This window comes from Lethenteron reissneri, chromosome 33, assembly GCF_015708825.2.
Source record: "Lethenteron reissneri isolate LAM-NWPU_2019-01 chromosome 33, ASM1570882v1, whole genome shotgun sequence".
Lineage (NCBI taxonomy): Eukaryota > Metazoa > Chordata > Hyperoartia > Petromyzontiformes > Petromyzontidae > Lethenteron > Lethenteron reissneri.
The window spans coordinates 14,168,635-14,186,155 of record NC_083811.1 but is presented as its reverse complement, the minus strand read 5'-3'; the positions used below and the strand labels follow the sequence as shown (position 1 = coordinate 14,186,155).

The 17,521-nt window shown below is 42.1% G+C and overlaps 1 protein-coding gene across 2 annotated transcripts in view; it reads right to left on the bottom strand.

Moving 5' to 3' along the window:
* LOC133350366 (troponin I, slow skeletal muscle-like) overlaps positions 1-17,521 on the bottom strand; it is a 64,279-nt gene that overhangs the window by 22,094 nt on the left and 24,664 nt on the right. The window contains exons 2-3 of one of the 2 annotated variants that reach the window (XM_061564673.1): positions 14,343-14,381; positions 1,688-1,819 (exon numbers count right to left, since the gene is read on the bottom strand). In XM_061564673.1, coding sequence (XP_061420657.1) covers positions 1,688-1,819; positions 14,343-14,381 — 171 coding nt within the window. Of the gene's footprint in view, positions 1-1,687; positions 1,820-14,342; positions 14,491-17,521 lie in introns of those variants that run through there. The other variant, XM_061564672.1, reaches the window with a different exon arrangement.

The window sequence follows — 17,521 nt, the reverse complement described above, 5'->3', positions numbered from 1 at the left end:
ACCTGTGTTTGTTTTTAATGGACGAAGAACGTCCATTAACGACTGAGCTGATTTGTAATTAAGAATGTTGGGGATGAAGATTGCCCCATGTAGATTTCTACGCAACTCCACACCTCATACTCTTAAGCCCCGCAGTAATTTAATTAGCCATTTAAACTAAAGTTACATTTTCAAATAATCATATGTTGCTCTGGCCACTGCAAGAATATAAAAACAATGCTAATTAGCCTAGATATACTATGTAAGGTGTGGATTAAGCGTGTGCTATTTATAACCATCACCACAGCATAATTTCTAAATTATCACTTCCGTTGCCGTGGGTTTTGAATGCTATTTAAAGCAAGAGCGACGATAATGTTGTACACCACTTCACCGTTAAGTTTGTTATTGCAACGATGCTCTGACTTGTTATTTGAATAACCCACGCAGCATGGTAACGCATTCTCAATTATCACTGTTGTAATTAGGGGGGAGACTAATGGGATGACTTTTTTTAAAGCGGCGATGATTATGGCTGTGACGCGGCAGCAGAGGTGACCAGCACCACCCCCTGGTGCGCCAAGGCCACATGGACAGAGAGTGGAAAGCACACCTTGGCTGCAATGCAGTGTGATAGTGCACATTTACACTCATGCTCACGCAAGACAAATATCCCTCGTGTAGCCTTAAAAGACTGTTGGGGCAAGTGCTGTTAGCAAGCACATACGAAGCCCGGCACAGCACACGAGGAGGTGGGTGGCCAGCACCACGCCCGGCCGCCTTTGTCTCCCCCAGTGAGGATGTTTACACATCATAGCAGATACTCATTTTGAGTCTGGTTGACATACATTCACATACTCAGTCGTTTGCAACGACAAGGCAGGAGCAATGAATGCATTCAATTATCAGTTATGGCTCATTGATGCACATTACAATACTCTCTTTGTGTACATTACCGCCTGTGTACTTGTCAACGACGGCAGGACACACTTAATGTATTTCAGTGCCGCCTGCGCGATCGTGTGAACAGCCGCGCTGCCTAAAGGTGTTCACGCTTCGCCAACTAGTGGTGTGGGGCGGTTTGCTCTGCGTATAACTGCGTGAGAGCGCATTGCGACGTCTCGCCAAGACCTGGAGCCTAACTCAGCCACGGTTTGCTTTTTTGCTGCTGTTAATAAAAAAAAATTGTTATCGACGTTTCGGGATTGCGTCTCGTTTCATTTATTGCGGCAGACATGAACGGGTGGCGAGGGGTCATCACACAGTGGAGGTCGAGTGTAATTCCGCAATCCTCTTGTATTTACTGCGTTGAGCGAAGGTCGCGGCAAAGCATTACACTCGGGATTTTGCTGAGCGCGACGTTTTCACACGGCCACACATGTGGAAGAAGTGCGCGCATTTTTGCTTTTTCCCCAAACTATTCCCGTACACGATGACTGGTCAAGACCTAGGCTGTTTGTAAAACGACAAGACGGACGCAAAGGTCTTGCCGTCATTTTCAGTGTTGGACAAAATAAGCTCGACACTAAAGTTATCTTGTCAACAATTAATCATGGACCAGGCATTTTTTTGGGCATAAAATAGAATGAAGATTTTCGTTATTTAATTAACCCACCAGCGACAGGTCGTACTCTTCTTATACCTTTGCAGCAGCAACAACAACGACTCGTTTGTGTACGATGAATTCCAAATGGTCACTCCGCAGTACCTGCAACTCCTGGCCGGAGAGATGGGAGAGCTCCAGCGGAATCACATTGTCAGCCATGTAGGCGGATTTCAGTTCCTCCCGATCATTTTTCTCTTGTTCCAGTCTCTCTTTGGCCACAAGCAGCATCAAGCCCTACACACACACACGCAGCCAGGTGATCATTGCCGATGAGGCGTAATGATCGTATTAAGTGCCAATTTAACACGGGAAAGTGGAATAAACAGTAATGAGATGCAAATGTCTTACCTCACGCTCCCTCAAGAGAAATGCATGAAGTTTATTCTCATTATTTACACTTTCGCTTTATAAGGGCTGTTAATAATGGTAATGGCTTTCGCGAGAATCAACATCCATATCTCGGTTTCCCCATCAATTGCTGCAGAAGCCCATCTGCTTGAATGAGCTGATGCATCTTAATGGCTGACAGGCTAACCCTTTACTTTACCCAGTCACGCGTATTACCACCTTATTTCCCAGTTTTTCAGGCAATAATAGCAAAAATCGTTTCACTGCTCAAACAAGCGTTGTGCTATGCTTACAATCCTGAGTCAGTGATTGGAAATAATTATGTACGTTTTTTTGGTGCATTTCATCCGTAGGCCACAATGCTTCCATATTAGGAATATCCACTTGCACGTGGAAGGTGCCACCAGTCACTCCAAGAGGATGGCTGTTGACCTTTCACAAATGTGTATTGACCCCAGGAGTACGGTGGACGAAGTCGACAGCTTACTGAGATTTTAACCCGCAAATCTTCTCACTTTGAGTTGGAGACTGTACAATTAATGCTATCTCTCCATTTCACGAAATTGAGGAAATTATGTGACCACTAAACCGCCGCTTAGGAAAAGTGATCTCTACCTTTCTCGTTGCCTACAGCTAACGCGAGTCGCGTGCACGCCAATATATCGGTCTGGATAAACCTTACAAGTAAACATGCACTGTGTTACACAGGGCAGCTGCCATGTGTGGTTGAAGTAGCAAATGAACCAAAACCTCGGAAAGCACTCCCACTGGAATTGCCTACATGTGAAACCTTGTTTACCTTTAAAGTGAAACCGCAAATTAATTAGTTGAACGAGACATTTGGTGATTAAACTGTGGTCATTTCACTGTTGCGATGATGATGGCGGCAGCAGCAGCAGCAGCAGTTGCTCGCTGTGTTAGATATAGTCGTGCTATTGGGTGTTTTAGGATAATACTACGTATTTTAAAGACAATCATGCAATGATCTTGAATGTTATATATCTGCGACCTTTCTTCCAACGCGTAGGTTTATTTAAGGCTGCTGACAACGACTGCTGCAGTTGAGTTCTTATAGCCTGCGGTGGGTAACGTTTGAGGCGCGATCTCCCTTGACGTTTTCCTATAAAATGGTTCGTTAGAAAAAAAAAGAACGAATAACATTGGTGAGGCCCTCCCAGAAGGCAGGCAATGACATGAGCTGAGCATAAAACGAGCAAATATGGAAAATCCACCATCCGAAAGAATAAATTACAACTCACAAGATTTGTGGATGTCACTGCGCCAAACAGCTGTGACATCATTACCGTGTACAGGGAACACCATGGGCCCAGAGGTCAAACAGTATTACAATACGGCATCGATAGACAATGCATACACTGCGTTATTTATCAAGAAAACGCATATATATATATACGTACATCGCACTCTCCTGCTTTACTATATTATCACTCAGCAGGTTTGCCGAGACATTTTTTTCCCGATACAATACAAAAAAAATGTTACTTCACGAGCTAAACAATTTCGCGATGTCATTTTGACCTTAACTGTGTCATTTATTTAACGTTTTTATTATCTTGTTTTGTGTGTGTGTGTTTTGATATACTTCAAATGTGAGTAAGCATTGCTTGACAGTTCTTCAACTGCAATCCACTCAACGTAAGTCTGCTACGAGTCCTTCTCATCATTGTAACCGTCAACCTTTGATGCTCATAATACCCTTTGGCGAGGCGGTAGTGGCTACGCATGTCTGTCATCTAGCACCCTTGAAGGAGCGGGGGTTGGTGGACTGCAGAAAGTGTCATGAAACTCACTCCCCGTGGGCATTGAGGCGTCATATCCTGGCTCACCAGGAGAAGGGAGTACAGCAATGTGGACTCCACCTGTTCCATCTGTATGGCATATTGTCCCCTCGCACGAGTGGGTTTCCTCCGAGTGCTCCATTCTCCTCCCGCGAAGTAAACATGCAATTGTTGGCCGATAACACCTTCATATATCGAGGATCGCAGAGCTCGGGGGAGAATTTGCCGCCGGCCCACTGCGTGGCTGCCTTTCCGCTCCCTCTTTGCTTGCGCCTCTGAATCGTTGTTTCTTCGAGAGTGAGTGAATACTGTGCAACGCATTGCACGTTGAAATCATCATTATGAATAATGATCACGTAAATGCTGTCAGAAACTGATGGTGGTATCGAATCATTACGCCGTCAATCACTCTGTGAAACGTTTTACAAAGCACTCATTTAATCGGCAATAGCCATTGTGTTTATAACATTTAGCTATTATTGTGAATGTACATTTTTTTTCGAAATCATTTTGTGAGGAAGTTAAATTTTTGGAAGAAGATTTAAAATGAGTCACGATAATCTACGAAATGGCGGAATTTTGTGAAACGGTCGGTACGGACGGCACGATCATCGTGGAACTGCTACGATACGTCGTCCTGTCGGCTGTTTTTGCAACCCTAGCACTCAGGAGTCGGGCCATCTCATCCAATGCCGCATCACAAATGCTGCACAGTTGACACCAAAACCATCCGAGATTAGCTTTTTTCAGTTCTCTCACCATCTCGCTGGAGACAGAGTCAAAGTAATGTCCTGCTCAAGTGAGCAATGGACCAGTTCTCATCCCTCATTTACAACCCTGAGCCAGTGGTAGACATTTCACATTCCTATGGCGGGGGCAAGCCTAGCAATGCGATGACTGCTGTTGATCTCCCCGCAAAGTGGTACCAATTGTATTTACCCCAAAGGGGTGAAAGACTGAAAGCTTTAGGCCTTCCCAGTGGTCAAATACGTCAAGGCGTCACTCCAATGCTTGTGTCTGTGAACTGCCCTCCACCAACCTGCCTCACCAAACATATCTTCCTATTGCTGAATAAGTATAACCTTGTTATCCGACCACATTCTATTACAAAAGGTTGCATACGCCATCCTGCCATGATATTCTCTCACATCCTCCAACAGAGTGATAGTAGGATACGTATTTTTCTGCTTACTCTTAGTATGTAATGAAGCATAGTCTCTTGATGCTATATTGTAATATTGTTTGACCTCTGGCTCATGGCATTCCCTACACACGCTAACGATGTCACAGCTGTTTGACGCAGTGGCGTCTTTTGAGTTGTGAATTATCCGAATATTCCCATCTGTCCATATGCTGTAGGTGTCATTGCCTGCCATCTGGCAGGGCCTCTGCGATGTTGTCCGTTCATTCTATTTGTAATTTATTTATGAGACACCTATTTATAGAGAATCCATCAATAAGGTTCACACCTCACACAATACACAGAGCAAGAAACAAGAACCATACATAACACTCATTGACACTTACCATAAATAAACCAATGTGTTTGAAATAAAACCACTAAAATATTGCATTGCAGAAAACGATGATCTAATTATATTGTCGTTAGCCACACAAAATCAGAAAACACTTTGATAATTGTGCAAGGCAATCCAGGTAAAACATTTGGTTTACTGTTGCTGTCCCATTCATCATCACTGCATCTCATATGACCAACGCTTAATTAGCAAATGTCTTGTTAAAATTTTTAATTTTCACATTGATGGGTAGAAAACTCTTCTTTCTAGCGGGAGTGTGATCCGAGTCTTTGGTCCATTGCTAGAGAGTAACATCCTTCATCGGTAACCACGTGGCAGCTGCCATACAGACTTACACATTCAATTGTTACGTTTACATGGATATGGTTATCTTGCCTTTCAGGGGTCCTTCATTAGCTATGGGCATACGCAGTTGTGAAGAAGCAAATCCAGCCAGGTGGCTCAGTGTTTGTGGTTGGGATTTGAGGAGAGACTCATTCCAGCCATATGAATGTGGAATTCCGACCAGAGCCTGATTAAGGTTATGAGGGGCCTAAAGCTAATAGGAGGGAAAGACATATTGCAAAAATAATAATTAAGTAATCAAACAATTATTTATTTACCTATGTCAAATTAACAATTTTATTTAATTCAAGGTAAATTCATCAAACACAAATCACTCACTTCACAGAATTGTTTCTTTCCTAGCTTCAGCTGTGGCAAAGTCATGAATGCTGTCATTTTAATTCGATGACAAAAAATATCCGATGGCGCTACCATCGCTCAGCTGTTATTTCAACATGAAATGGAGGGCCTAAAAAGGATGGCCTACAGCATATGAGGGCCTAAGGCCTTATTAGTCTAAGGGTTAATCCGGCCCTGATTCCACCACTGGCTCAGAGCCATAAGCTAGATATGAGCACCAATGCCTCAATGCTTATTTGTGCAAAACGTCACTTTGCCTTTGAATTCATCTTTACCGATGATTGAGCGATGACAGCGTCACCCGGTCTACGGGATGGAGATGTCACATTCATTGGGAGAAAACTTGACATATACCAGATGTTACTGAGAGTTCATCATCAGGAAAAGCGGGGGAGCATCGTCTCTGATCAATGCTGTTGTGCTGAGGCTGTACTCCCTTGCAAGATTCTTCTCAAGAGAAATACAATGAGGGAAGGCGCGAAAGTCAATGACCAGAAGTTATTTTATCGTTGCTCTGTTAAATTCCACCTCTGATCCATACAGCAACTCATACATTATTGTACTGGGTTATTGTGTCAAATACCCATTTATTAACACTGATGTTGATACATTTACTCTTTAAAACTGGTTTATGTAACCCCCTACTATCTCCACATGTTCAATTCATACTGACGCCGGCACCATCAAATTACTATAAACTTAGTTCGAGGAAAACTTAACATCACGTATCGGCCTCCAGGATCAACAATCAAAACTACCAACGTCATGTTACCCCGGCCAAAGTCCTAGCTGACAAATCTCCATCTTCTGCATCCTCCAATTACGTCTCTCACGTTCAAACGACTCATTGTCATTTCTGGATTTTCCACTACCTCTTCCTTTCATTGAACCATGACCTTACCTGGTCATAATAACTAGTAGTAGTTTACCTCCTATTTTAAACACACAAGTACAACCCTGCCCAAGCATGGACATGGGGACACGGGCAAGGGCACGCCGTCGTGCGGAAACGTGCAGAGACAGGGGTCGAGACGAGCAAGAACATGGGAATGTCGAACGCAGAAGGAGGGCGCAGAGAGACAAACAGGAAACAGGGAGAAAACCCAGCGATAAGTGGTGGGTATTTGGAGATAAGCAGGAACGGGGGGGGGGGGTTAAACATAGCAAACAACGCCTTTGTGATTGCTATGGTATCCACACTGTGAATTGTTTACAGTGGTCTCATATAATTGAAATTTCTGGCAAATAAATAAACATCTTTAGAGAGGCGCAGATCAATAGATAACCATTGGACATCCAAGGTTAACACTTTACATTGATGGCCCTGTTGTATTACTGTAGATTATAAGGTGTGATGGGCATATGTCTGTAATATTGGCAATTTGAAGGACAGGTTGGTGGATTGTGCTGAAGTCAATGTGCATGAAACTCCGTGTTTTAAGCATCGGTGAGGTTGCTGCAGGATGCCAGGAAATAAAGCAGTCGACATCACAGCGTTTTGTGTGTTGTCTCCTGCGCATAGGGTTTTCGCCGGACATGAATTCTAATTTCCTCCCACACGAATAATAAAACGGAAACTGGCAAATAGCTCAAGCTTGACTCATGCAGCCTTTGTCGAGCGCATAATGAAATAAAATTAAAACATTCTTCATCAAAGTGTCTGCGTGCACCCCACTGCACGCGTTATTGACGTAGATGACATTGGGACGTACAAGACATTGGCGGTACAGCGGTGCAGCAGAACACACCAGTCGCCATAAAACAGTCTCAATTCAAAATTGTAATTAGCAAATCTGTGTATCAGTCTTTACTTGACTCTGTCGTCAAATTGGACTCATTTGTTCAGTCTACCGAGACTTGCTAAAACGTAAATGTTGTCAAATCTGCCTTTGGAACACGGAGCCAATCGTCGTCAGGCTGGATGCTTACGATTGTGAAGCTTCGTGTTTGACTGCTCATAGCATTCGTCGTCTGACTGCTTTGAAATCACGAGAACTCATTTTGATGCACGCCACAAGATTTTTCTAGGGGTTCCGAATTGCGGGAAATTGTTGCGATAACTTTTGCAAATGTTTTTAATACCACGCAGCGGTGTACTGCCAATACGTTCAATTGCATATTTGAGGAGTGAGACAGAGTGGTTATTGCGCTGCCCTCTGAACCCAATCACAAGAATGCAACACGTTGGCTGTGGCAGGTGGTCAAGCGTGTACAACACACATTGGCATATTAGTCACACCATCTGACCCAAAAATAAATGATGCACCAATCATGTTAGTTTGATGCCTGGCCATGGTCAACACAAGTGTTATATCTGACACGGTCCTGAGCTCCTCTACCAACCCCTCACTGACCAGTATGGTGAAGTATGGTCAAACAACCTCGAAGACCAACCGCACATGGAGAGGTCTTCTCCAGCAGTGGATTGAGAAGGGCTTTAGATGATTTTATTTGTGTATTTGTGAATTTTTTTGTCTCATACGTTAGCTGTTTATATCACAAACTATATGTGTGGTGCCTACAAATACCTTAATAGTTTAAGAGTAAAAACTAGATTCGAAGCTTTCGTGACTGCAGGAATTACTCTGGTTCTTTCGGTAAAGTCACGTAGAAAAAAAATGAATGTGTTGTATTGCATAATATTTATAAGTTTATGTTTGTTTTCTCATTCATTCTTATCTAATAATGGTTGCTTGTGTTGCAATCGAAACGTCGTATTCTATTATTTTATTTATTTTCTACGTGACTTTACCGAATGAACCAACCAGTATTTTAAGAGTACTGTACATGAAAAAAAACCTATTTGATATTACCGTCACATTGGAATTTTAATCTCTTCCTTAGGCTACCTAACAGTTCTTCAGTACAAACCTAAAATCTCACACCTCACCAAAAATCATATTTTCTGTCGATATTATTTGTCAACAAGTGATCAATTGAATTTACAAAAAAGACAAGGACTGATTTCTAAAACTACTGGCGCAATGTATAGCTTTGTTTTTCTGAGAATGCAGCATGCATGGCGGTAAGAAGACAGAATTCTACTACGTCTATGAATAACCAAGTGCTTTGAACACATCAGCTGGCGCAATGGCGAAGGAGCTGTGAACCCATGCATGTGTGACCTCTTTAACCACGTTAGCTTCTCGGGCAGATATCTCTAGATGTTACTTTTGAAATTGGTAGATATAAAATAAGTGAGTCCTACTCCGAAAAAAATATTATTCTGCTTTGACATTAAGCAGACGTATGCCCATGGGCTAATTTGGATTACTGGGTATCCAGTGGAGCATGAAGAAGGGTGCCTTGCTGTTTGGACTAAAAGCAGCAGTGATAACCACACACTGCGGTGACTATGTGCTATGTTCATATAGGGCTCGCTTTTATAACACAGCTAAGAAACTGAGATTAACTATTAGCATGCATTATCTCAGCAAACCAAATTTTACACGCGATTTCAATAAGAAGCTCGTCAATTCAAACTTAAGTGATGTCTTTTAGAAGGACAGATAGATGACGACATATTGGAAAAATATGGTCTGCACATGCCATAATACAAATGGCTGCACGTAATCAAAGATGCTAACAAAGGTTACATTTGTTATTCGAGGCAAGCGTGGTCACATACATGCTGTGTTTCACAGAGAGGTGTCGTCTGCCACCAGTAGCGCTCACTGTGGCTCTGTCGACTCACATTGGCCGTGTGATGCTGTAACGATGCATGAGCAGCAAGCCATGCCAAATTGTATATCCAGGAACAGAATGGAACAGCTATTATCCATAATCAACTTATCCATAAATCATGCGTTTCAAAGGGGTCAGGAAATCTGTCATTTCTCCTGCTATGCGTGGACCTCTGGGGGTATGCAGATCGGGTGGTTGGAAGCACGGGATCAGAAGACAAAGCACAACATTTCCATAAAATTATCACACGATGCGCCGGATCCACGAAATTAAATGCGGAGGCTTTTAAATTCTGCACCGCATATCAAGCAATATGAATATTTCAAAGTAAGTGTTTAATTGCCTCGTTTTCAAGCAGATGAATATCCTGTAAAACACCACTTTTATCAGACTCTTTGCCCTAACAAAAATATATATATAAAATGTCAAGGGTTTAACCAATCCTACGATTTGGGAAGGCTGCAGAGTGAAGACATATGCCTTAATGCCGAAGCACTGAAAAACCATCGTGCACCTTATCCACAGCCATATGCTTTGCTACTGTGGCCACCGGGATAGGAGTGGCGGGCTATGTGGCGTTGTGCCGGTGTGAGAGATGCGAGGCCGCCAAGCTATCGCTCCCGATCGACGTGATTGAAATAGCAATAACGGAGATGCAGTGCCACTTCCGTCGAGAGAGATATCGAGTTGTGTTGCCCACTCTTGGAGCCAGGGAGGAGGAAGGCTGCTCCATTTGAGCTCCATGTCACGGTTGAAAATTGCGCCTGCTCCCCCATTTTAGGGTTAAGCTTATTGTTGACAGTGCGCTGTAACTATAATTCATCGTGATGTTGATGCATCTGCTGCCATTGTTGCTGGTTGTCGATGGATCCGCTCTCTCTTCACAAAGCCGGATGAGTAGCCACCAAAAAAAGGTCAAAGTGGTTTCCAGCTGAGCAGGGAGCAATGGTCATCTCATTTATGGTGAAAAGTGATATATTCAACATCCCCATTGCAATTCGCCAAAACTGTTTTTTTTTCTGCCGTGTGGATTGGGGCGCCATGGTGCCAAGTTGTTAACTATCTTACCTGGTATACAAGAGGTCGTAGGTTTGATCCTGACCATGACGTCTGTATGTTTGGGGTTTGGATGTCTCTCTCTCCTTGCGGTCGCGTGGATTTTTCTCCACGTTCTCCGGTTTTACCCTCCACATTAATAAAACAAGCATCTATAGTATATGGCTAATGTAAATTTACACGCGATAAGCCACTTAGTTGAGCTATAATCTGTTGCCAGGTCGCTTCTGAAACAGAGCTAAAGAGGTTAGTGCGTGTTACCTGGTAAAATAAAAATAAATCGTTGATATCATGGGACCTCCTTTGCCAGTACCAAAATATAAGAATAGGTTTTCCCCTTTTGTTCTGGCAACAAAACAGGTGTTAAGATGTCAAAACACCAAACTGAAACCTTTTACAAGGAATCATGTCTGCATTAACCACAACACTTGTGTTCAGAATGCAAAAAAAACATACTCTGATAATATATGCATTGCCTTTGAAACTGATTGGTCCACACCAGAGACAGCTTCCTTTGGAGCCTAGTCTCAGAACGGCGTAAGACAATACATGATTCCTTGTAAAAGGTTTCAGTTTGGTGTTTTAACATCATAACACCTGTATGTTGCCAGAAATAAGTTTATAATTTCTGCCCTTTTAAAATTTCTTACCCCAAGACCCGGGGGTGGATCTAGGATGGTGCCAGGCTGGGTTTGTAAAGCGACTGTATTTTTGCACGAGAGATCGGTGGGGGGGGGTGAACAAAACTTGGCGAGGACGTGTTTGTGCTTTCAACCGATACGACACCTGCCCCACGACCCACATGCGCACATTCGGATCCCGGCAGCCCCACCCCCACCGACAGCACTCAGCCCACAGTTGTGGAATCGTGGGAAGGGCGACCCATTAAATGCACCATCCTTCTTAAAATGTGTTTCATGTTTATTAACATGTATGCCACGTAAGTAATCGCCGTGTAATGCCTTGACGATCCCATTGTGATTGTCCAGGCACCACTTCTACGCCCTTGGAACAGTTTGAAGCCAAAGCGAACTGTACACATCTTACGAAAAAATAAGAATAGGTTGAACCCTTCCTGACAATACAACAGGCGTTAAAATGTTAAAACACCAATTAGAAACCTTTATCAAGGAATCAAGTTCGCATTAACCACATGTACTTGTGGTGAATATGCAACCAAACATGCTCTGATAATTATCATTGCATTATAATCTAAGCATTGTCTTTGAAACTGATTGGCCTACATCAGAGACAGCCTTCTTTAGGTCCAGGAAGGATAAACCTTTTCTTATTTTTTCATACTTTGATACTGGCAAAAAGGTCCCATTTTGTACACACCTTCACAGTCATTGCGAGCATCATGCGGCCTTTTTTTTGCACTTGCCCTTGATGTCATTGTTACCGATTTCGTTTTGCTTAATGGAGAGACCATTAATTTATTCTTCAAGGAGTCTAGAACGTAAAAAGTGTTAAGGTGCCAGATCTTGGCGGTAGGGTGGTTGAAGGAGCGTATTTTTTGGGATGGCATTTGCTTGTATACAGGCTGTTTTTTATTTCGGTAATGAGATGAAGAGATTAACATCATAGCACCCGCTGAAGAACACAATGCAGAGCATCCAATATTTGCGATTACGGTCTTTACCGCTAAATGCCGGATGCCACGCGTATCCTTCAACTTGCGACACACAACGAAAAACTGTGCAGCAGTTCAAGCATGTAACATTTCACACCTCCGTAATTCATTCGTCACAATTTGGATTTATAATTTGATTCAACGATTGATTTTTTTTTACTTACCCATGCGTAGCATTTATAGGAGAAGAAGAAGCAATGGCAAGTATCATGAGCATAAGGATTAATTTGAACACCCAGTCCGAACCCTATCTTCTTTCCAAATGATTGGTAGTAGTGCGCTAGTACATTAAGCCAACAGAAAAATCTGCACATTACTCAATTACGCTGTGGTATTAAAGAGACAAAATATATAATAAGCGATGTCTTGGGCAATGGCCCTTCTTCATAGCACATAGAGAGGCCAGTATACCAGTGGTTCTCAACCTTTGTTGGCGACTCTACCCACCTTGCTGAATTTACCCAACACGGTTCTCATAAATACATGTATGAATAATGAACGTCAATATTGTAACCCAATTGTCCATTCTGTGAGGTATCCTCACCAGCTAAGTAACTGCAAGTGAATAAAAAACTAATATATCTGCATGCGTGACGTAATTTGTTCTCGCTCGCTGGTTACTCTTGGAAACCGATTGTTTATGATCAATGAGCTTCGAAAGGCCTTTTATATCGTTCTAGGTTACCACATGGATTCAAATTATGTCGTAGTTATTTTATATTGGCATATTCGTACATGATTATTCATCAATGACTATCATGTATGATGTAATTTTGCACATTTATAAATCACCTCACATAGTCCCTGGGACATTGCCACGTTAACCCCAGGGATCCTCGGACCTCCGGTTGAAAATCACACTGCAGTCAACAATCAGAGTGGACACTGCACTTTTGAGTATGTGGCCTCATGAGAATAAACATTTTCTCGTATGTTTTCTTCTTTCAGGTCACTTCCTATGCCGGTTTAACATATTGTCTTAACCCGGATAGCTTTTTTTGGTACCTTTCCACAGTGAGTGCTCATTGGTGAGATACCTTCCGCCCCTCTCACCCATACGCATCATTACAACGGCATCCAGCACATTTCTGCCGCGCGAATTGGACCCATTGTCCTCATCATGGGACCCGTTGACCAACTCAAACGCTGGTTGTTATTACCAGCTAAGGCGGACATGAATCCTGCCCTCAGTCACTGTTAAGCACCTTCTTCATTGAGAAGTGGATCTCTGTTGTGTCTGTTGCGGTCTATTAACACAATCCGTCTTTTGGCTCGGGCATGCGCGACGTCAAATCGCCGGTGGCGACATAGGGAATTGCTTATCCTCTTCCTAGACAAAGCTGGGAGAGAGTGATGTTTATTGTACGCGTAAATGTGTTTTCGTCAAAATTCTGTGATCGCACGTGAAGGAGTTCCTACCGTTGCTGAGAGATGTTTACGCTTGAGGGAAAATTAGGGAACGATATCCACATTTAAATGTGCCAACGCCACATCAAGGGTGGTCGGAATATATCCGGTCAGCTCGTGGAATCAATAATTTGTATGAAGTCATCCACCCCAGTTTAGCAACTCATGCTCAATCATTTCACCAACATGAAAATTGCACCCATTTTCTAGTTATATTAAGAGTGAAACCCAATGGTTCAGCCTAACAATCGAGTTTGTATTCATATACACTGACAGTGTTTTGCCCTTTTATACCTTCTTTAAAAGAAAACAAAATATATAGTTTAGGTAATTTTCATTATTAACGTTCAATCTTCTATGCAGTTAAATATTATTAATGTGCACAGTATTTACAGAGTGCAAATTCCGTGTAATTGGTGTAACACGTATTATTCGTATTTTGATTATGCACAATGTAAATAATAAGATAAATGGGCATGGAAAAAGCAATTTCATTATTTGGCTGCACATTTAGGTAAGAAGCCAATTGTTATACACTGTGAACAAGAAAATGAAAAGCAATACACCATTCATCTCAGCTCACCATGAGTGCGTCACTCAAAACATACCTTAAGTTGCACCTTGCGTGACGCCGACAGCTTTGCTTTCTGTTGCACAAAATAGAGAATGGTTAATACCAAGTATATATATTTCATTATTAAATTTAGAAACATAATTACAATACCAAGCATGCACCATTCCCCACGTTTTCACACAGATGCGGTGAATCATTTGCAAGTGGGATACCAAGCTGTAACATGCATCAGTTTCAGTTTCATTTATTAGGTATAGCCCTGTGAGCCATGCGGCTCTTGACTCGGGTGCAACCGCAACAAACAAAAACATGAACAAAGAACATCTTAAAGTGACGACGCGCAACAGAAACATCCAGGAAAAACCAGCAAGATCTTCCAGAAAAAAGCACCGTATATGAAAGCTGTGTGCAAAAATCCCAGTGGGATGCAAGTCGAACAATAACAACCAATAAGATAATTTAGATTAAAGTTATCAGGCTAACTCTGTACTACAACAAACACGCATGGCTCAACCATACATTTTCGAAACCACCAAAACGAAGCTATAAAGCAATGTAACAGTGATCATAGGAACTGTGATTCAAATTTAACAATAAACGAGAAACATAACATGTACGACCCATCTTTGCAGCCATAGCTGGCAGCATGAGTCACTCCATAACAGCAGGAGTATCAGCAGGAGTATAAATATTTTTCAATGCACCTTTAAAGATCAGCGCACTATAATCAAAACTCAAGGTCATCCTTTGCAGCGGACTTCCGTAGAGATGCATTTGATTTCAGGCCACTCTGCATCGCAGTGGCAGCGGGAGGTGTACAGCTCCTCAAGAGCAGTTTTGAGAGCAGGTCTCACAGGTAATGATCCAAATTGCAGTTTATTGGCGATAGCATTCCAGACCCTGGGGGCATCAACAGCAAAGGACCTTCATCCAGTATTTGTACGGCAATAAGGAATGTGAAGCTGGTAAATGAGCAAGGACCTTAAGTCAGCAGGTAGTCTGTTGATTATTTTGTAAGTACATTCGTGAATAAATAAGGTATGATGCACAAGCCGTCAATCATTAGGAGATGTTAAGTTTGACCCAATGTAGAGATCGCAGTGGTGGGTCCTATATGGGCAGTTCAATGCAAATCTTAAGGCCGAGTGATAATTTGGGTCAAGCTTCTTCAGTACAGTACTGGTGGCTGATTAATATACGATGTCACAGTAATCAAGTAGAGGTAGTATGGTAGCTTTTATCAATTTCAAACGGAACATAGGGGGAAGCAATGCTTGTGTCGATACAGAAAAACAATGTTTTATTTTTACCAATATAATCAATGTGATTTTCAAAATTCCGTTTTGAAGATGACCCCAATATACTTATAGATCTTTACTTGCTCTATTTGATAATTATTTAAGGAATGTAATTGGGGAAAAATAACTTCCTGCTTTAGTCCTGGTGAGAAGCATAACACCTTGGTTTTGGAGGTATTCAGGACTAGTTTAAGAGCAACCAGCTGATGTAGTAGTTTGTTGAAATCACCCTGGAGCTTAGCAATCACGTAATTCGGAGAGCGGCCAGCAGTAATCAGTATCTTGTCATCTGAAAACAGATTTACCCTGGAATGATCCAGGTCAGTTCCCAAGTCTTTGACATGAAGAGAGAACAAGAGGGTGCCGAGGATGGAACCCCGTGGAACCCTTTTGTTATCGTAACACTGTTTGACCTCCAACCATCTATTAATACAGTTTGGGTGCGAGAAGAGAGGTGATCTTATAATCATTCCACTGCGTGTTTGGAGAAACGGAGACAACTTAGTTTGTTTAACATGTAGGCTTTCGCGACCAATGTTATTCATAATCAACGTTTTTGGGTTTAGATCGCGTTATTTATAAATGTGTCGTAACCCTCCACCACTCGACACGGCCAATCTGGCGAATTGCCCGATGATTCTGGATGCAATTACCAGCAAAACGTCGTACTCAAATTGTAAATGTGGTGGCTTTAACACACCGGTGGGCTAAAGCAGTGAACTATTTGTCTTTGTCAACGTGACACTTTTTTACTGATTGGCCGTGTCGGGTGGTGGAGGGTTACGACACATTTATAAATAACGCGATCTAAACCAAAAAACGTTGATTATGAACAACTTAGTTTACTAAGCAGGGTGTTGTGGTCGACTGTATCAGAGACTTTGGACAAGTCAAGAAAAAGACTGTCGCAGTACTGCTTATTATCAAGGCCACTGTAAAATGTGATTTAGAGAGCCTAATGCAGCAGATGTGGTGCTGTATTTTTTTCGGAACCCAGATTGGTTTCGATGTAAGAGATTATTGTCGGACAGGAAACTGCGAATTTCGTCGTTCAATAACTTTTTCCAAAAATTTCATCAACGCGAACAAAATTGATATAGGTCGGTAGTTATTTGGATCATCTTTCGGGCCCCCTTTGTGAAGTGGATGAACATAGGAATGTTTCCATTCTACAGGTCCCGATGCGTCTTTGATGGACAGGTTGAAAATATGGGCTATAGGTTTGTATATTAGGTGACCAACAGTTAGCAGAGCAAATACAGGAATACTATCTGCTCCGCTAGAGGAGGACCTTTTGAGGTAGGACAGTTGTTTCTGAACATTAATTTCGTGGATTGGCTTGAAACTAAATTCGTTTAATGTTTGGACAGGGGTGTAGGAAATTTCATGAGCAGGGGTGACTCCAAATACATTATCAAAAAAATGAAGGTTAAAATTGTCGACAAATTTTTCGGGCTTTAAAAATAGTCTCTATTTCGGTGTAGTGCAATGGGAAGATTATCTCTGTTAGGTGCCTTTTGACTTTTTTCCGGAAGATCCTGGCATTGCAATGTGATTCCAGGAGAGTGGGGGAAATGTAAGCTTATTTTTTTCATGCCGTATTTTTTACATATATATTCCTTAAAATCCTGTCCTCTAACCAGTCATTGATCAAATTACTTTTCTGAGCACATGCCCAAGCCTTGTCCCTAGTTTTCATGAGCTTAGTAATCAAAGACTAAAACCATGGTGGGCGGTTGCCTTTAATTTTAAATCTAACCAACAGAGCATGTTTGTCAAGAATTTGGAGAAATGGGTACCTGAAGGTCTCCCAAGCCGTAGTCAGGTTGGGGATATCAATATGCAATCATAACCTAACTTATAAGTAGGTTTTGTCGCTGTAAAAATTGATCGCCTAGATTCCTTTCTTTTGGTG